Raw genomic sequence first — 21,264 nt, 5'->3', positions numbered from 1 at the left:
GTGTCTTTAAGATTCTCACGTTTGTAACAACACTGATAGCAAAAAAAGGGAAGAGTATCACTTCTTGATAGTAAAACACACAGCATAATGTGTAGTTTATTTGCGGCCCAGCTGAGATCAAAGACACTGACATCCTTGCTCCAGAGCCACGTGGCCACACGTGTCACCGACTCCTGCTGAAGAACTTCCTTCTGTGAGACGAGACAGTTTAACCACAACACATATGTGTGGTCCCATGTTTTTGTGTGAATGGCCCAGGAGTAGTCGTCGGGGAGAATGTCACCCTGCAGTTGGTGGAGTACCTCTTCTTTTTTTTTCATTGTTCATAGTCTTTCAGACGTTGAACCACCTCTCAAAGAATGTGCCGGCAAACAGTGCGACAGTTGAAAAGCAATATCTCTCTACATTAAATCTTTATCATGTGTTACATGACTTACATTTTTAAAGGTCATCAGCTCAGAAAAGCCACTGCATGCGAACATCACTTCATGGGGAAAGGTTAATAATATTCTAGCATACAAAAAAGAGGCCATGCTGTATATAAATCCAATAAACATTCTGTAGGCGCTGCTGCCTTAACTGTGTCTGGGTTCATTTAAAATGGATTGACTGCAGTCAGATTCTGTGATCACTTGGAAGTTCAATATATTGCATGTCACATGGCTTTGCACATCTGTGGAAGCACGGTTGATTCTAAACAGTGTTTGAAGGTTGAGGAGAAATGTATGGTGGTGGTAAAAAGACACCAATTTCATAAAGGTCATGTTGAGCCAAGTTCCAACAGCAAAAAGTTTCATTCTGAAAAATATTATGTTTGGTCCCTTCAGTTTCTCTATCTTGTTTGAATTTGATTGTAACATCAAACCACAAAATAAATACTTTTTTTTTCAATACAGAACAAAATCATTTTTGACACTGATTTGACACTCATTTGTATTTTGAATATTTTGTTCCTCGACCAACCTGTTTCTTTTATGGGAAGTAAATAGTTTGTTTCCACCAAGACTGTTTAAAAGAACAAACAAATAATACTGAACAAACAACTAAAAGTTCAATTATAGGCTTTAAATATTTTATGAACCCAGAAGCATCTTTGAGATTTTTCTTTTAAAATGTCATTAATTTTCTTTTATTCACTTATGTGGAGTGTTTTTGTTTTAAATATTACTTTAAAGAACAGTTTTTTCCCACTGTCAGGTTTTGGCTGAATATGAGACTTTGACATTCTTTGTTTATTACAAACCAGACATCATCATAATGTTGGAATTCAGGCAAATAACTTACAAAACAGCTAATTTTTTTCAAGACGAATTTTTTTCAGAAGCTGAACTACAACCAAAGGAAAAAAAAAATTACAATTTTAGTCAATGGTGAGGCTACTAAGTTTTGGATCACATTGGAATTGTCTGTATGATTTTTTTTTATATTTTTTTGAAGTATTTTTTCATCCAAGCTTCTCTTCAGCTCACTAATAGTTTCGTTACCATTTGATAGAACATTGTATGGCCGTGATCCTGACTGGGTGAAGGTGTGGTTCTGTACAGATGCAGGTTTTAAGAAAACCAGAGTACCAAAAAAACCAAAGCAAGAGATGAATATGTAAATTCCCCAGAGAAATGCCATACCCAAACTCAAAGCATGAATATTCCCACTGTGAAGCAGGAGTGTGAACCATCCCACCACTCTGCAGCCCCCAGACAGATCAGTGTGAAAACGTTTCCCCTTAAAGAACGAGAATACGTCAGGTTCTAGTCCAGGTTGGGACTTTGTGGATCTCTTTTTGAATTTGTGGGTTTTCTCTGGGACCTCAGACCCAGAAACATGCATGAAGATTTTTGTATCATTCAGTAGATACATTATATTGTAGTGTATGCCTTTTTGTAATTTTTGTCCTCATGGGGAAAAAAATGGCTTTTCTGCTGTAACTTCTTTATTTACATGTCATGGTTCAAAATGCTGGTGTCACTTTAACAACCGAGCACTCTGTGTCCTGAACTCATCCTTCAAACCCTCTCTCAGAGTCATTGCAGTATTTTAGGATTTTTTTTTTGAAGAAATAAAATGACTGTATATACAATACTTTCTTTGTGCCTTGAGAACCGACTGGAAGCGAGCTGCAGCGGTCCCATGCAGGATGTACGTTCATCATTTATTGTGTTTTGCCTTCATTTTAATAATTTGTCACACATCTCTGCATCTTTCACAGATTAACACAGAAGATGCCCTCAGGAACCTTTAAAAACACTGCCAGTGCAAAATATGTTCACTTCTTTAATACATGAGTTTTAAATGCAGTTTTGAAAGTTCGAGATAAAGTTAGATCAAAAAAAGTTGCGTTGTTGGAATGCATGTTAGCAAACCTTCCAGCATTTGTTTTACAGACAATAAACGGCTACACTCAGATCTGTTTATTCACATTTGGATATCTACACAGCCACAGGTCATTTGATGCTCGCATGTTTTACTTGAAAAACCCAATAGAAACAGATTCAGTTCACGTGTGTTCGAATATGTCGAGGCCCCGTCGGCCATGTTTAGACTGAAGACTGAACCCTCAGTGTCTCTGAAAGGGTCGTATAAATGTGTAGGAGGTTATGTGTGACTGATGGAAACCACCGCTTCCTTTGGAGCTTTGAACCTGTGAAGTTACAGGTTTCCCACGAGAGAGGGGCATAGAGAGGCGTCAATCTGTCACCTGCCCACAGCTCCAGGCGGTCACAGCAGCAGCAGCAGGGACTGCAGTTCATCGCTGCTGATTTCATCAAAGCAGCTAAATTTGTATCACACAGATGATTATGTAAGGGATCATGTGCATGTTCCAATTGGTGCACTTCATCAATGGCAGCCTTGTTTGTAAGAATTCTCCTAGTCTGTGTGCTTTTATTTATCCATGTATAGCCAACAAACACAGCAATATAAAAATCTGTGTGACATTCGCAGTAATCGTCTGGGAACAAGTTTCTCACTGTGGAAATATTTTACAGTGACTTAATATTAAACGCTTCTGTGACGGGTGTCTTTTACTGTATTTACTGGTATTGTGAGAATATTTTATAGTAAGAGAGACAAGAGAGTCAGAACATTTCTGACAGTTCTGCCTCCAGTTTTGAGCTCATTTAACCAGTCAGCATTTTAATGTGTTTAAATTAGCTTCAAGTGTCTGTTAATAAATGACCTGTAGAAACATTAACACAAAATGGCTTAATCCCAATCCCAATAAGTGAAATGTTGCAATTTTAATATTTAAAACCTCTTGTCAAGGTCAGTTGTAACATGACTCTGTTCTGAGTTTAACTAGTTTAAGAAATCAAATCAAAACTCAGTCGATAACAATGAAATACTGAACCCAAACAATTTTAAATTTAAACAAGTGTCCCTTGCTTGTTTTACAGCTAACAACAGAAAACCTCAATTAAAGATGCAGTATTTAAACCCAGCATATATGCTTGATGACTTCAAATGTAACGCACACTGTGTTTAAAAGAATAATCAGAACAAAACATTTGCTTTCTTGCCTCTGAATTATGTTTTCCTTGATAAGTTTTGCCATCAGCCTCAAGGGTTTCTGTAAGCACATGTAGCAAGGACGAAACTGAGCATGTGCAGGATGCGGATGCATAAGGCCATTGTCTGAAGGCAGGGTGCATCCTGGACAAGTGACAGGTCTGTCGTAATACAAACACAGAGACACAATCACACAGGTCGGTGATGGTCACCGCCTAACCTCAAATGCAGGTTTTCCCATACCTGAAACCAGAGTACCTGAAGGAAATTCCCACACACACCGAGAAAATGCTCCACACACACTCACACACACTGAAAGGCCTGGCCTGGATTCAAACCCACAGTGAAGAACAAACACAGCAGTCAGTTTCCAGGGAAGACACTGAGATACTGGGAATCTGTGCAGACCTGTCTAGTTTGTTGTTTTGAATTTGCTCCAGATTTCTGTCTTGCTATTTTTTACCCTTGAAAGACACCTCCTGCTGCACACTGCCAGCACAGAGGTGAGGGTGAAGGCAGGCGTTCAGCGAACATGAACTGAAAGCAGAAGCTGGAAACCGCAAAAAGAAAATCAACTGAATACAATTTGAATTCTTCCAATTTTCAAAAAGGATATAAAAATGTGTTTCTGCTTGAAAACAAAAAAAGATCTGTGAAGTTGTGGGGAACCAGAAATTGTGTTTTTGTTCAGTGTTAGCAACAGATTTATTGCATATCCTGCTGAGACTGGTCCATTACTCTATACAGCATATATCTTCTTTGTGATCTTTATGAACATAGTTTTATCATAAGAGATCCTTCATTTCTTGATGAAGATTTATGAAATGTAGAGACTAACTTGACTGTGTGTTGTTAACGATCACAGATTTTTCCTTAAGAGGATTTTGTATGTTGGTACTTGTTAAATGATATTTCATGCTCCATCTGTCATCCCAGTTTTCACTAAATCTGAATATATTGTCATTGGGAGAAAGGCAGTGCAGTCACTGGGGTAAATTAGAGGAACATTTTACAGACACAGCCAAATTGAAGTGAACAGGTAAACAGAAAACCAACTCGCCACAATATGTGTAAGCAGGTTTCAACCAGAAACACTTTTGATATGATTTTGCAGTGCAGACCACTGTACATCCATGTTTTAAGAAATGAATGTGAGTGGTTGGGCACAGGTAGGGGTTTATATATCACTTAACTTAAATTATTTTCAGTGTAAATTTCATAAGTAAAAGCATTGCATTTAGAGTCCTTGTTAGTGTAAAGCTATATTATTAGTTGTTTACTGTATATGCGTTCTGGAGAAAGTATAGCCTACTCATTTTAGATCCGTCCAAGCATCATCCTTGATACAGAATTTATTAAGACCAGGGTCATGGTGGTTTGTGTCTGTCAAACCTATTGCCATTTAAAATGATGCATATACAATAAATCAGAATTCCATCAATTAATCAATTATGAAACTCCTTCCAGAAAACTGAGGTGCTGTTTTTAAATGTTTTGACCAACATGAAATAATTTATCTCGCCATCAAAGTACAACACTGATGAAAAAATCTAAAGTAGAAAAAACACCTTTGAGTGACTATCTAACTCTACTGAGCTCTAATCGATTGCTGGACTCTGCATGTGTGTCTCTTTACATGTGGCACTTCAGCATTGTAGTTGCTTCAGCCAGCTCAGCTTCTTCAGGCAGTGTTTAATCCGTTGGGTCACAACATACAAGATAAATCTGAGGGATTGTGAGATGATTAACTTCATAACAAACAACAAAGTGGGTCAGGCCTTTCACACTCATGCTAATCCATAGCTCATACGATTGCTTTCAATTTTTTAATTTAACAAAGATTTTGAAAGCGCTGATACTGACGGTCAAGAAATAGGATTAAAACGAATGGGGCAGAGAGAGAACAAAACAGAAACAGTATCTATTTGAATTAAATTGTTCTATCATTAGGCTACATTCAGTCACATATAGAGGCAGGACCAGTTTATTTGTAATGGGGATTTTGTGTGTAATTCAACATGGCTAAACAACAAAAAAGGAAACGACTCAGAACACACTCACGCACACGCGCACACGCATGCCTCTAATGGAGGCAGATAAACTGCATGATAGATACATTATTCATTGAGCACAACTTGAACTACCATCCCATAATGCACCTCCATTTAATTAACGTTTATCGGTAGGAAAAGTGTTCTGTGTGGGTGGACAGTGTGCTGACAGTGTGGCGTTTTAGGCTCAGGAAACATGAAATACAACCAATAAAGCACCATTACGTTTTAATTCTAATTTCTGAATTGTGATGCATTTCTGATTTATTCATCCCACATTTTTCAGTGGATGCTTTGACACAAAAATAGTCTATTAGGAGTCAACATTACATGCTTCAGCATTTCTATCCTTTCATTCATCAGTGCGATTTTTTTTTAATTTATTTATTTAGTTTCATAATCTTTAAAATGTACTACAGTATCACAATGGTCTTTTCGTATTTTAATTTAGTTTAGTTTCCTGAAACACAGTCCATCTTAAACAGTAATGTGGCGCCCTCGTGTGTTCATATTAAAGAACTGCAGGAACCAGTATCTGCAGTTTGTGTAACTCATCAAAGGTCCCGCCCACTAGCCTGCAGGTCATTGGTCAGTTCCATGAATAGAAGGCGCTGATTGGTCCGGATGCGCTGTCTGTCAGAGCGCCGGGACCACGCTGTTCTATTGTGTAATTGTCCTTCATCCAGCCTGCAGTAAGTACTGCATGAATGAATGTACGAATTTATATTTAAATAAGGACTCACTGAGCACACACAGTGTTTTATATCGTTTTTATTCAAACTGTTTACAGTAATGCCGACATCTCCTGTTAAAACGCGGATCCCCCTCACGAGCTTCGGTCATCTGATCACAGAGGTGAAGGTAAGAAAGGAATTCAGTTATTTAATTCAACAGTATACTTGTAATGTACTGACAAAGTATACAGTATACAAAATATTAATCTCGAGGATTTCAGCATTTAACCGAGCGCCTGCTTACATGTTACCAAGCCTGCATTATATCCGGTTATGTCGTTGTACATGGAGGCATACAGCCGTAGACATTGTTGACTTCTCTGCATTGTAATATATTTTTTGACCACCTGAGGGCAGCTTGTGTCACAATTTTCACTCAAACTGGTGTTTCTCAAACTGAGGCACGTCCCTCCTGAATGACAAAAAGAAACTAATTCAATGCGGGTTTTTTTTACTCGTGTATTCTAGCAGCCCTTAATAATTACATGCTTTAATGACATAAAGAGAAAATCAATCCAGCATTCAGCCATAAACTAATATATACTGCAAGATAACGCATACACAGCATTGTGGTTTAAACTTTCAAACTTCTGACTCAAATACAAGGGGTGCCATTAAATTGAGGTGCCACAGCTGCTCCACCCCACCATAACCATTTGCATCCAGTAAAAAAAAATTACTCCCTGTATGTATATTGTTTAAAATAATTTTTATCATGGCTTGGATGTCAATGAGTAATGCAGCAATGGGTTTGCAATGATCTTATTTACATTGGAAAATAAGAAAAAGGTAGTAAAAGTCACAATGAAGCATGTTGAAATGAAGGTTGATTAATGTAATTTAGATGCTAATCCTTCTTGAGGATCACTGCTTTCATAAATGATTCATTTATACTGCAGAAGTTCACACATCTTGTTGAATAAAGATAAAGGAGATAAAAATCAAGAAACGGACAATATGTTTCCCTTGGACTTTTCTTTTTCAAAAATTCTATTTTTTATTTTTAAAAAAGTTTTCCTTTCTCCTTTTAAGAGTTGGAGGATTGTCTCCACAATTGATTTTATCATGTATGAGATTAGCTCCGGCATTTGTGTGAATAAAACAGTTGCCCAGTTTACAATATTGCCAGAAAGGGCACAACATAAAAATGAGGCGGTGTCTTGCACTTTGACACAACTATGGAAATGACTCAACATTTGAAGCTTCGCCAGATTTGTCTGTTCCTGTTTGCAAGACAGAGTACCGCCACTGTTTTCTCCCTAAAATAAAGTTCCAATTTATGCTTTGTTAAGAGCTGCAATTCCTGTTTTTTCCCATATTAAAATCTAAAAGGTCAAAGTCAGTGTATCGTCTCTCTCTCTCTCGCTCCAGATTGGTTTTCATGCACATGTTCTCTTTTCTGATGAAAGATTTATCTGATTCTAGAAATAGAGGATGTGAAATTGTGGTTTATTGCTGCCAGCAGTGAAGTAGGTGCTTCCAGTGAAGTGGAGTAGGTGTGTGAGTGGTCTCTGGACAGTTGGCTCCACCAGCAGGTTTACAAACACATGACACACTGTCAGGAAACAAAACCAATATGTTCCACTTTTACTTCCTCTCTCGGATGACTTTCAAAGTCAGTCAGTTACAGCCTGATTTAGATTGAATTAAAAAAAAAAAAAAAGCATATCACATGTGTTCAAGAAGCAGTTTTATTCGTTTTGTGCTGTCAGTGTCATTGAGAGCAGCTGCTCTCCAGTCTCTTTCACTTCATGTACAATACATCTGGAAAGTTTTCACACCACTTCACCTTTTCAACATTTTGTTACAGCCTCATTTCAAAATCAACTAAATTCACAATCTTCTTAAATTAATATTCTGCTCTGAATATTCCATAATAGCCATGTGAGAACAGCTTTTTTATTATAAATGAAAAACTAATAAATAATTGAAATTCATTGAAACGAAGCACCACTTATTTAGCACTATCCTGTATAGTGAAGCATGGTGGTGGCAGCAGCATGCTGCCGGGATGTTTTCCAGCAGCAGAAACATGGAGGACTATTCATAATACAAGGAAAAATCCTAAATGAAACATACTGCAGAGCGTGCTTGACCTCAGACTGGGGTCACAGGTGCATCAACACAGTTTTGAGCAAAGGCTGTGAAAACCTACTGTATCTACATGTGATTTCTTCGGGGGTTTTTTTTTTAAGTTGTTATTTCGAGGTATTGTGTCCACATTTTTTAGGAAAAAACAGATTTATTCCATTTTAGAATGTAATATAAAAAAATATGTTGAAAAAATGAAGCGCTGTGAAACCTTCTATATACACTGTAGCTGTTACAGAGCTGTTTGAGGAGTTTCTTTTCTTCGGCTGAGGTGGGACACCCTGATGGGTTCTGTGATTAAAAAAAACAACAACACTGCAGAGACTGCTTCTAGATAATTTTTTAAAATCCACCCTCTAATCCATCACGTTCCAGCCAGCAGTGTGGTTTCCAGTCGGGGTTTAAAAGAAACAAGGATTTCCTCTTCAGTCTGCTGGAGCAGTGCGGAGCCGAGCAGCCTCGTCAGCACTGCTTTCCAGTTCATGAATGACGACTATCAGGAATTACTTGCCTCCCGATGAGTACTTTCATTTCACCCTCATGTTCTGCGAACCAGATCATTCAAGTGTATGCTTCACCTTTCGTGGATTTCTGAGCATTTTAGTTAAATGAGGAGCTGCAAGCAGAAAACAATCTCCTTGGGAATGTATGAGTTGAGTGTGTTTTTTTATTATCGACGGAACAATAATGAACTAAAATCCCAAACATGATCTTTTTTTTAAAGAGCAGTCGTGTCATAGCATGTCATGAAGATGATGATATGACGATCTGGTGTGACTCTCACCGGTGATTTTCCACAGCCGACACTAAAAGTTAACACCCTGTTTAACCAACAAGAATGTGCGGCTGAGGATTACTGTCCTTTTTGTTTGATGCGCATAAGAAATGAAGGAAAACAACCTGAACGGGCGGCATTTGAAAGTATGTTTACCTTCACAGTTTGTTTTTTTGGTTCAACAAATGTCAAGATTTCTGATTTCTAATCTGGAAATGATCGTTCTCTGGCTGTGGTGTTGTCACTTCATTTAACTCTTCACTTCCTACAAAAGTCAAAACGTGTGACCAGTCTCCACGTGCCGGACCTTGTCGTGTCATGTGCTCAAACACAACGCCAAAAGTATATCAGTTTGTCAGGTCATGATTAAAAAAACAAAAAAAAATCAAATTGGTAGGGTTGAGATGTTTTATGAACGAACCCAGTATATGCAGTAAAACAATATTCTTCAACCAGAAGGAACTTTTATCATTCGTCACCCAGCAGAGAGGCTGCAGACTGACGCCCGCTGTGCTGACGTGAGGTCAAGGCAGATAAGTGCGCAACCTGTGATTTACTGGACAGAAAACCAGTTTGTCTTGCCTCCATTTCCTCATCATCACAATACTCAAAAGGCAGCCTGTTCAGACAGGTGAAGGTACCGCTATTGTGTTTCAGAATTGAGCCTTGTGAAGTAATTGTTTTCCATTTGTAGAGTTGGTGGGTAGTTATACCTGAAAAATCAGAAAGCAGGGGTTCTCTCTGTTAGGAGAGTCACCAGATTGGAATTGTTGACGTTTTAGTCGCGCCGAGTCTTGATCTGTCACCTGGACACCAGTGGGAAAGCGGGAAGTCTTACATCATCTCAGCCTCAATTCATATGTAATGACCTAATGCTGTTGATAATAACCCAACACCTAAGTGTTGGTGCAGCTTTTTGTTTTGCTGTCAATGCATCATTTTCATAATTATTCACAGTCTCCACAATGAGGGCGGCAAGGTGGTGCAGTGGTTAGGACTATATTGTGTGCGATATACCCCTAACCACTGATATCCAGCACCCTGAGATCCTGAACAGGATTAAGCGGCATAGAAGATGAACGGATAGATGATGGACAATGATGCAAATTTACAGGAGATCTTAAAAAATATGTAATTTCTTTTTTCTTCCTTCACTTGCTCTCTGATCTTTCTCTATCCAGCAGTGCCTTGTGAAACTGTCTAGAATGAGAACAATAGTTCGATTTGGCATGATGAGCCGAATGCTTTTGTTTTTTTTTTTTGCTGAAATAGTTTCACATTCATTTTGACTTGCAGTGGCGCCCCAGATACCTCAGGCTGTCTGCTGTTGCCGTGCAGGGTGACAGAGGCTGTGCATGTTTTATGTGTTTATTGCATTTGCTTTATCATGTCGTACTTTATTGCACTTCTGGATTCTGCCTTTCGATTTCTGATAGGTTGAGTGAAATGTTTGTACTTTTGAGACAACTTGCATTAATGTAGGACAGTAACAAACATGTCACGGATTCAATGGTGCTTTTTCTTATTGTGGTGTTTGTGTTTATGCTTGCGTGTTTCAGAAGCAGCTTTTTGGCATTGAGGCCCCGGCTTCAGTGGATCTGACTGGCTGGAGGAAACACTTTAACAGCTACACTCTGCAGGGTCGCAGAAATGTACAAACTGCACGCGACATTCACACACTCACAACTCAGTAAGGTTTTCAGCCATCAGCTCCTCTTAATCAGAAACACGTCCTTCTCCTGCAGTGCGTCTTGGTGACCTACGGGATCCTGGCCGTGACCGCGGCGGCCTACCTGATGCACCGGCGGAATAAGAAAGAGAATCAGACGTCTGCCTCCACGGCCTGAAGCGCCGACTGCTCACAGCGCACTTTATCTTCATCATGTGAAGCAAACGGCACGACACTTGAAGGAGTGAGAAATCTGCCAGCTGAAAAGCTTAATTTGTTAATAAATTCTTTTTCTGTGCGTGTCTGGTCATTATTCAGCGTTATTATGAGAAAAGGCTCGCTGGTTACCATGGCGCCACAGAGAGTCTGCAGTAAAGCAGTTTCACCACATGATGACCATCTGATGCAGAAAAAGCCACTTTACGTTTTATTCAAATTGCCGGATGAACAGTAAAACATCTTCGCTCAGACATTTTTTAGGACTGACTCCCTCTTGTATTTTCACTTTTTTAATAGTTCTGTTTGACAATTTGGTAGAGCCAAGATTCTGTTCCTGCCTTTACTAAAACGTTTGAGAATTTCTCTTGTTTCGAGGGACTTGTGCAAATAATGTAGGTATGAGGTGGTATTAAAGCAACTGGGCTACTTTTAAATAGTATCACTGTTGTTAAAAGACCACAAAATACAAAAAAAAAATGATGTCTCATTCCGGAGCTGGTTAATCAGTCCCAACATTCTCTATATTTATTATTCAATTAAATCTTGTGAAAACTATATATGGGCTTATTTAATCCTTTGTTTTGTGCTGTGGCCAAATGGAAACAATGACCCAACCTGAAAATGAGCTGGAAAAGGGAAAAGACATCCTTTACTAGTGCATACTTCTCTCTACTTTTTAAAATAAAAGAGAAGTAATATTTGGACTGGAAAGAGAGATCAGTTAACAGATTTGCAGAGACGCATATCTGTTGCACTTCTGCTTCAGTGTAGACATGGACAGTTTTTGTTGTGTGGGCCGCATGCATCTGTCTGGGTGAGTCATCGGTAAAATGTAAAACAGAAGAAAATCAACGTTTTTTTTGTTTTGTTTTTTTTCAAATTTCATTATACCATTGCACAAACAGTTCATACTTGCATATCACAAAGTTATTCTCTATAATCAGACACGACCACATGAAAAGACAGAAGAACTTGATTAAAGAATAGTATAGTGGACTGTTGCTCAATAAAATCCTCAAACACTGCAAGAGCTAGACCTCAACCGCTGTGTGTGTGTGTGTGTGTGTGTGTGTGTGTGTGTGTGTGTGTGTGTGTGTGTGTGTGTGTGTGTGTGTGTGTGTGTGTGTGTGTGTGTGTGTATGTGTGCGCGCGCGCGCGCGCTTTTGATAATTTTTTTGTTAAAAGTATTATAAGTATTGTACGATAAAAGTCGAAAATGCAAATAAAGAGATTTCCATCGCGCCCTTGATGTCTAATTATTTAAGTTATAACCAGGGAGAGACAGCGTTTCAAATACATCACGTGATTTAGTGGAAATCCACGAGCTGAAGGTGAAAGTGAAAGCAGCGTGACAGTGACGCCTCCTGGCTAAATCGAAAGCATAAATTAAAGAAGAAAAAGAAGCGAACAAAATGAGGAGAGAGCTCCTCGACCTCCTGCATTGGAGCGTCAGACGCCGCACTCTGCGGACCCGCCGGGCTGCATGTAAGTAGCCTTGACAACTTTCCTTACAGCAGAATCATGTTTCAAGCAGTCCGTTTTTAAGCGAAACTGCGATAATAAACCAAACGCAGGTCTGTAAGAATTATGTCAATCAATTTACCAGTTTAGTAAAGCTGTATTGAGGTCACCTGTCTGTCAACCTGTTGCAAAACTCATGAAGTAGTAAAGAAATTCAACACCGTTTCATTTCATGTCAGCGAATGAGTCAATACTTTTTGATGTTCTGACATCACTGAACACCATGACATGAGCAGTGTGTCTGTTTCTTCTTTTTCTTTTGCCTTTTAAAGCAAAGGAAAAGATCCGGGAATTAAAAACTCGAGTGCAAACTGACACAAAAGAGCAATCTCAAACAGGATGACATTTGATGAATAGCATTTAATAAATCATTTTGTGGTTTATCCTTGTCTGGTGATGCAGCAAAAGCAGTTTATGTTCAGTTCCCTATAATGCATTACAAGTTAAAAACTACTCATTATGATTTGTAAATGGACCAGTTTTGCTAAATGCAAACTGTATGACTTTCAGAAGTTTTTTTTATTTCTTTCTTTCTTTGTTGTTGTTTTTTTCTGGTGCATTTTCAGTGGTGTTGCTTTAAGAAAGGATCTGTGAGGGAAAAAAAAAACCCCTGACTTTCTATGATGCTACAGCATTTGCGTAAGGAGCTGGAGTATTGTTGTTTTGTTAGTTATTTATTAGAAATATATAGATTTTTTGGGGGGAGGCTGTCAATTTTAATTGCATTAATTGTGTTTGGCTAATGTGGAGTTGTTAAAATATTTTTTTTTTAATGTCATTCATCACAGAATCAGCATTAGGGTTTGCAACTGACTTACAGATAAGAACTACAGAAAACTTAGAACTCAGAACTTAAACCTTAAAGTTAATTATGTTATTAAGTTAGTTTAGTTTTAGTCATAATAAACAAATAGACTGGCCTTCCCTTGAGCATCTCAACTTTTAAATGTTGGATGGTTCAAATCCCATATTTGCATTTCTTAGATGTGAAACTGTTCACAGTCGAAATACATGCTCCACTTGAGCAAAAATATTCTGAACAAACCTTTTTTTTTAATTAGATTTGTGATTTTGTGTGTTGATTATTAGTTCAAAAATTATGTGATTAATCACAATTAATTCCAGTTAGATCTGCAATTAATTAGTTAATAAACTTTAATTCATTGACACTACAATTTTTTTTTCTTGATGGCCTCATTTTCACTTTGCCATCGACAAAGTGAAAGTATACCATGAGTACTTCTGCCCCTCCTCGTGATTGATAAGGCATCCGTTTGATAAAATTTGATTGAAAGATATGATATTTGAATCCATGTTGAACATCAGTGGGGACACTCCCAAAGAAAGACAGAGTCCATACGGAGTTATGGTAGATCATATTTTGATTTCAGATAATGAGAGATAAAAGAAGATAGTTGACATAATGGATGTGCAGGTTCAGTTCATCTGCTTTGTGCTCTGTTGGCCTGCAGCACAGATAAACTGTTAGGGCTAAATAAAACTTGCATGGGGACGATAAGCAACAACTGAGCGTTTATTAGAAAACGGGAGTGCCTCAAGGTTTACACACCCGTAGATCACATGACAGCCTGAGGAATAATGAAAGTGCTTGTGTCCACTGTGCTTTCAGTTGCTATAAGAGAAGTTATTATGGCTTTAAGATCAGAATAAATGTTGCAGGCTTTGATTGACCGTGTTCATCTTCCTGTGTTTCAGCTCGTCTGTGTTTTCAGTTTCGATCCCCTGAGTAGAGAGACGGAGAAGGGCTGCCCTCTGTTTTCTGGCACTTTACCGTCATGGTAATCAACACATGACTGAATTCTAAGAGGCATGGAGTCTCAGGAAGGACCGAGCTACAGATGACTTATCCGGAAGGAGTCGGTGATGGGGGAAATGACTGGCGCAACAGGCGATCAAGAAGAGGACTCTCCTTTGTAGGATGGTCAGAGACAATCTCAGTGGAGCAGAAGTACAGAGCCAAAAAGAGACTGAAGCAGCTGAGACGGCCCCGGAGGAACCTGCAGGCCCCACCGAGCAGCCGCTGAACTCAGCCAGGGGTCAACCGGAGAGCCGGGAGCCGACAGAGAGGCAGCTAAATCTACTGCTGTGGAGCAAACTGCAGCTGGGCGAAGAGCTCAAATCCTCAGATGAGGTGAGTTGCTGAATGCTTAGTCTTATTGTCTCTGGATACATATTGCCAAACAGAGAACAGATGGCTTTAAATAATTAAACGCCAGGATCTGATGGTTTTCTGTTGCAGTCGTTTGAAGTGACAATATATTATAGAAAGGCTCAAGTCACAACAAAAAGTGCAAAGAAGAGCTTCAAAACTGCAAAAAAACCCTGCTTGGTATTATTGAATGTTATTTATTTATAAACATTGATGCATAATGTGAATTAATTTATTTTAACGCTCCTGTGTTTCCTATGATTCGATTAAAACCTGAGATCTATGAAACCACGGATGGCAAAATTATAGTAGAGGATGAATTCCTGCACTTCCTCTCTATAAAATTGAGAACACTGAGCCAGGATGAGATTTTGTTTGCTGCCAGCACCTTTGATTCAGACTGGATAGAGACGTCAAAGAAGACGCTGTGATACTACGCAGCATAATATCGCTCACAAAGGAGCGAATAAAGACACCAACAGTGTTAAGGCTTGCCTCAAGGTGTTGAGTGAATGTGGGGACGATATCCCGAGATTTGTGTCCCACTACTTGGATGAACTTCCCCCCCTGTGACTTTTACAAACATGGACGTGTGTACTTCGCTCTGCAAAATGGAGAACTTTCATGCTGAAATCTCTGCCATGAAGCAAGCAGTACACCTGCAGGCTGAAGCCAGCGAAGGCCTGCGGGCCGTCGCCGTAGATATGAGCAGCCGGGTGCGCGCCCTGGAACTGTGCGCGAACGCCGGCGGTGTGGGCCTCTCCGGTGTTGTGCCAAGGTACTTCCCCCCGATAGAAAGGTCATCCCCTGAAATAATTTGTACCCCCCTGTAACTTAAGGAAGAAGTGAGCTAGGCCTTTGAAACTCTCCAATATCATCAGTCTTAAACAGAAATGATCACAGAATAAATTTCCTGATGGCAGTTCATGATTTGACCATTTTCACGGGGGATACAGATTTTTGCAGGCTAAATGTGTAAATGTGGTCTCTAAGTAGAGCAAGCAATGTACTAAATGGATCAGTGATGATATTCTTGCCGTTATTGTTATTATTATTAATATTATCATTGGGCTGGACTTTCTCTCCAAAAAAAAAGTTTTGAGGTTCATGTTTGGATGGATACGTGTTTTTATTTGTGGATAGATCTTCCGGATGATCATAAATAACAGTAGAAGGCTAATATATAAGAAATATTATCCCAAAGAGCAATCAAAACTCAACATATGAGCATGGCATGAAGAGAGATAGAGCAATACTTATGAAGACTACTGATTCTTTGTCAGATCAGTTTCTTATGGCGCTACACAGTGTGATAAAGGACGAAAGTTGGAAAAACTAAGCATTTCAAACAATGGACTTGTTCAATATTGATATATTAATTATGTAAAATGAAAAGTAAACAGCACAGGAAAACGGTAACACTAACTACATCATACAACAATCTGCATGATAGTTGTCACCGTTAAGCATGGAGTCCCGTCCCCCGAGGGTAAGTACCTTGGCGCAACGCCTGTTTCCGAACGGAAGGCTTGACACCTGGCTGGAGGAAAGCAGGCAAGACAGTCGTCGGCACGGGAGTGACAGGGAGCATCAAAATGAGTAAAACCAAACTGGTGAGTGTGTTTGCATCTGAGTTTTCACCCAACTGAGAGGCTGAAACTTTGTGAAGTGGATGTCGTGTATAATCCTGAGCTATGGCCAGAGGTAACTTTTGTGAGACGTTACTATGAGTCGCGTAAAGCTATCACCGGTGCTAATGTTGCTACTGCCACTGGATCAACGAGCGTGTCTGTTGCGCAAAGGAGCATGAACCTGTTATGGATATTAAAATTACATCCTACAACTACAGTGGCTTGCGTCTATGCCAAAGTGCGGAGGACAAAGCTCGACGTATTGTTGTGGATCAGTTGTTAGAGCAGTGTGATATCTGTGGAGGTATTTCAGGTGCAAAATGTTTGAGCACCTGTAGCATTGAGTTTGTATGTGTATCAGCACATTTGGTGTCCCACACTCTGAGTTGTGTACTTGTAAAATGTGCCAATTTTTTTCTTCACACAAATACAGCACAAAAATAAATATTCACGAAATCGGAATTTCAGGTGCACAAATCATATTCACAGGTGCACAAGTCCTTTTCTACAAGTCACAGATTTCAACACTGACTCGTTCACATTTTGCACCTGTTGTTGCAGCGCACTACGTGCACAACATGTTTGTTCACCTGTATCGTATGAAGTGAAGTTACAATGAGAATTTGAATATGTGCAAATCTGAATGTGAACTTGTGCAATAACTATGTGAAATAATTTACCAATAAAATAGCTGTGTCATTTAACACACGAACACAAATAGCTAGTTACAACTACTCAAATCCTCCCCACGAGTCACACATTCTCTGTTTTCTACAAGTGCAAATCAGAAATTGTACTTCCGGTTCCGCTGAGATATTAGGTGCAAAACTACAAAGCGATCCATTCATAAATACCATGAGCAAAAGGCGAGCCCGCTCTGAGATTGACAGACTTTTTGGACAGTCAGAGAGAAGCTTTGTCCGCCCAGTCAATCAGAGGTCACATCATTTTCCTCCTCCTCCTCGCTCTTTTTTCACCAATATATTTAATGTTTTTTGGGGTGATGATGCTACCTGAAAGATTCATTTAATAACATTAGCTAACTAAATGTTCCCTCTCGTGCAGTTATCCACATACATGATAGATACATGCGGCGCAATGTTACGTTGATTAAAAAAAAAAAAACAACGGAGTCAGAGTTGCAGCTTTTCTATCAAACTGGAAATACTATTGGGTGTAGGCTGTGCCAGGCAAAGCTGGTTTACAACGGCAGCACGGGATCCATGAGAGACCAGCTGCTATGCAAACACCCCAACAAATTGGAGCGCCGGCATTGGCGCTATCGCTAGCTAGCTAGCACTTTATTGTTACCGCTAGCAGTTCACAGGACAGCATGAGGGATTTTACATACAGAAAATCGAAGAAATGTGAAACGGTGGCCCTCGACATGCAGCCTGCGTCAATGGTTGATGATAGAATAAATGTTTTTTTCTGGAATGTCTTTGATTTTGATGGGAATACGAGACAGAGCCCTCTAGTGGTTATTTAGCGCAACTGCACTCAAAAAAAGATATCTGTGACATCGTGTTTTAAGACTTCGGTTAGAAGTCCAGGTTACACGTGTACAAAAAATTATACATGTTGACACCCCTAGTGGAAACATGAAATTTCTTTGTAAGTCACCAACACAAAGTCTCTTATACAGGAAGAAAACCAAAAAGAGCTCAATCAACTCTTTGAAACAAGCCGTTTTTATCTGTTAGCACGGACCTTTGATTTATTCTAAGCTATGTGTTGCAGCCTGGAGCCGAAGCTGACGGCTTGCCCTCACACATCCGTCCGTTCAGCAGCGCAGAGGAGTATCGCCTGGTGAAACGCACCTACCAGCAGCTTCAGCACGGCGGCTACTACTGGGGCCCGATGACCATGGAGGACGCCCACGCAGCACTGTCAGGCGCACCTCTGGGAACCTTCCTCATCAGGTGATTCCAGAGTGTGACGTGAACATTAAATTACGTATCAGATAAAGTGAGATGAACGCACTGAAAAATTGTTGAATTAGATAAAATTGATACTTTAATGTGATTTAAGTGTGATCATGCTGGGTCTGTGTTTCGAAGCTGTGGTAGAAGTGTCGGTATCCTGTGTTGTGACTTCAGTGCACTTTGGTTCTGATTGTTAAAAGATTGAAAACAAGATTTGACAGTCACGCTCTGTCACTATGTCTCAAACGTTGTACTGTGATAAAAATATTACGAGAGTTTTATACTGTGACATGGTGGCAATATAATTCCACATTGTAACTTCAGTATTTTATTATCATAATGCATTCTAAGTTTTGTGATCATTTTTGAAGTGATTTCAGTGTTGTGATTGTGTGGCACTGCTATTTAATATATTTTAATACATATCTGAAGTTATTCAGGTATTCAGCATTTTGTACTGCAAGACTTTGTACTATCGATCGGGAGACCTGTCAGTTGATTGCATTAATCAGCTTGCGTCCATTAGCTTTTCAACATCAGACGGTCACAGTCGATGCCTGATATTTTTGTTTGAAACTTTACACCAAATACTCAACTCAGGTGGAGCTGAAAAACACATTTATACTCAAAATAATAACTTTTACATGTAATTTTGCTCCATATGTGTAAACTGTAGCTGATGTTGCATTTATATTTCATAACCAGTGTTTTTCTTGCATTATTGGCTGATTTTTATACTTTCTTTCTGTTTTAACCATTTTAATTGTTTTTTTTTTTTTAAGTTTTTAGACCATTTTAGCTACTTTACTTTTTTATTTTTGCCTTTTATTTCCAGAATTCTAAAACCTTTAGTAGTGAGCCAATTTTTCACAAACAAAATCAAAATAAGGCTGATGTGGTTTCTTCCATGTAATTCATTAGACGCTTCAGGGACTGACTCCTGCAGGTCTGTGGAGCCACATGTAGCTCCAGAGCCACAGGTTGCAGACCTCCTTCCTCAGTGGACTAAATCCACCTCAGCTACACTCTCAATATGTCAGTGATTTTTTTTTTTTTGTCAGAGTTTACCTTCATCATTTCTTCACCATCATTTGAACCGACTTTCAGTTTACATCGAAAAGTGAAATCACTTTTGTTGCACAGTGTGTGGTGGAGGATGCATGTGGTGACCGTGAGCTGCTGTGTTGTTGCAGGGACAGCGGCCAGTCAGATGTTTTCTTCACGCTCAGCTACCAGAGCGACGATGGCCCGACTAGCGTCCGCGTCCAGCTGAAAGACCTCCGGTTCAACCTCTGGGGCAGCCAAAAGACTTTCGCCTCGTTCTTTGCTCTGCTCACCCATTACACCAGGTCATCCTGCAAGCTGACGGTGCCTTATCGCCGGCAGCGCCCGGAGCGCCTGAAGCAGATGTGCAGGAGGGCTTTGATACGCACTCATGGAGCTGAAAACATAAGCACCTTACCTGGACTCAGCACTCAAATCAAAGACTATGTTTGTGATTATCCACACTGTATATAGACACACGTGTACCTTTCATTTGCAAATATGCCATTTTCATTATTAAAAGTTTGAACAAAAGTTATATATTTATGTTTTGTGTTTTAAAAATAACGTGGAGCTTGATGATGTTATTTGCACTCTGTTGGTTGGTACAAATGAGACATGTTTTTTAAAGCGAAACAAACCTGCTGCTGTTTAAAGCTGCATTCATTGATGCGATCCCCACCGAACAAGGTCGGCAAACATGGTTGGTAGTTGTGTTTTCAGTCCTGTCAGTTAATTATCTCCGTATCTCAGTACAAAAGAGTCATTTTCTGGAAGTAATGGGTTAATTGCCTCATTACCCTGGGAAGGGAATTGGCTGTTTTCCTGAGGTTAAGGGGCATATGCCCAATTTCACAGAGAAAGGCGAAGTTTGTTGTTACCAGAAATGGATGAGTAACAAACTGAGAGTCGATGTTGCAGCTACTTTGTCTGTCCTGCTCTGTGCTCAGCTAAAAACTGCATCGGCTTCATACAGTCTTTAGAAAGTTACAGATGCAGTCAAAGGTTCATTTCAACAGGAAAATAAAAACAAAAACGTTTATATTAAATGATTGGTTGTTGATAAGAGAAAAATGTAGCGAACACACAACTATTGTGCAGTTATCTTGTAAAGCACACTGATTTGTGAATATCTTGATCATTTAGCAGGTTACTGCAGTCAGCTGTCTACCTCGCTCTGGTACAGGCCTTGACAAGTGAGGTAGCGATTTCTGAATTTTGGATTTTCACTTGGGCATGTCATCTTTCATCGTTTGATTTCTGATATGGCGTTATTAACCACTCATGGAACACTTGAAATTAATTGTCGTACATCTTCTGCCTTACTCTCAACATCGGGTTGGATACTGTATGTGATGCTTTGTGACAACATGCTTATGTTTGAATAAATTGAAATCTTAAAATATTGTTTTTAGAAAAGTTTTTTTTTCTGCATTTTTCTGCATTATTGCCCTAATTTTGACTAACCAGAAGTCAGCGGACCTCCAATATGATTTGAAATCCCATTAAATCCTGCAAGCATGAACACAAAATTAACAGATTGTGCAATTGGTTCCCCAGTGTTACAACATCCTAAGGAAATGACAAATGCACATATGTTCATTTTACACTTTCTTAAATAACAGCCTTCATCTGTTCCATTTCTTGTCCTAAATCTGACTGGCTGTGGCCCCTTTAGCCTGATTTAGCTCCACATCAGGGACATGTTCATACTCACGTTTTTTCAGGTCTTTTGATTATCCCCGTCTCATTAACCTGAAAGACAGCACTACTGTGGCACAATAATTCACAATGGTTGTTTATTTGCGAAGTTCTTTTGAAAAGCAACACAAAAGGATCAGTTCATTTTATTGTAGCTCTTTTAATGAAAATTAACCAATGAAAATTACCTTGGATTTCACATGTTTTCATAGTTTTTTTTTTTTTTTTA

The 21,264-nt window shown here is 39.3% G+C and overlaps 2 protein-coding genes across 2 annotated transcripts; both read left to right on the top strand.

Moving 5' to 3' along the window:
• The first annotated feature begins 6,141 nt into the window (after positions 1 to 6,141).
• Positions 6,142 to 11,231, top strand: LOC115390495 (ATP synthase membrane subunit DAPIT, mitochondrial-like). The gene is made up of 4 exons (XM_030094385.1): positions 6,142 to 6,247; positions 6,346 to 6,416; positions 10,715 to 10,807; positions 10,901 to 11,231. Exons 2-4 carry the CDS (start codon positions 6,348 to 6,350, stop codon positions 11,000 to 11,002), a joined length of 264 nt encoding a protein of 87 aa, XP_029950245.1. The 5' UTR covers positions 6,142 to 6,247; positions 6,346 to 6,347; the 3' UTR covers positions 11,003 to 11,231.
• A 1,192-nt stretch (positions 11,232 to 12,423) lies between these two features.
• Positions 12,424 to 20,731, top strand: LOC115391060 (suppressor of cytokine signaling 1-like). Its single transcript, XM_030095155.1, has 4 exons — positions 12,424 to 12,528; positions 14,281 to 14,716; positions 18,106 to 18,287; positions 19,484 to 20,731. The coding sequence occupies exons 2-4, from the start codon at positions 14,504 to 14,506 to the stop codon at positions 19,806 to 19,808; spliced, it is 720 nt and encodes a 239-aa protein (XP_029951015.1). The 5' UTR covers positions 12,424 to 12,528; positions 14,281 to 14,503; the 3' UTR covers positions 19,809 to 20,731.
• The last annotated feature ends 533 nt before the right edge of the window (positions 20,732 to 21,264 follow it).

This window comes from Salarias fasciatus, chromosome 6 (genome assembly GCF_902148845.1).
Source record: "Salarias fasciatus chromosome 6, fSalaFa1.1, whole genome shotgun sequence".
Lineage (NCBI taxonomy): Eukaryota > Metazoa > Chordata > Actinopteri > Blenniiformes > Blenniidae > Salarias > Salarias fasciatus.
The sequence above is the reverse complement of the archived record's forward strand: the minus strand, read 5'-3'. Positions and strand labels throughout refer to the sequence as shown.

What these genes read in the sequence shown, in the direction of transcription:
- LOC115390495 (XM_030094385.1), top strand. Translation starts at nt 6,348, where the DNA reads ATGCCGACATCTCCTGTTAAAACGCGGATCCCCCTCACGAGCTTCGGT. An exon ending in ATCTGATCACAGAGGTGAAG is followed by an intron (nt 6,417 to 10,714) that starts GTAAGAAAGGAA and finishes TGCGTGTTTCAG; the next exon opens with AAGCAGCTTTTTGGCATTGA. An exon ending in CTCTGCAGGGTCGCAGAAAT is followed by an intron (nt 10,808 to 10,900) that starts GTACAAACTGCA and finishes CTTCTCCTGCAG; the next exon opens with TGCGTCTTGGTGACCTACGG.
- LOC115391060 (XM_030095155.1), top strand. Translation starts at nt 14,504, where the DNA reads ATGGTCAGAGACAATCTCAGTGGAGCAGAAGTACAGAGCCAAAAAGAG. An exon ending in AGCTCAAATCCTCAGATGAG is followed by an intron (nt 14,717 to 18,105) that starts GTGAGTTGCTGA and finishes TATGTGTTGCAG; the next exon opens with CCTGGAGCCGAAGCTGACGG. An exon ending in CTGGGAACCTTCCTCATCAG is followed by an intron (nt 18,288 to 19,483) that starts GTGATTCCAGAG and finishes GTGTTGTTGCAG; the next exon opens with GGACAGCGGCCAGTCAGATG.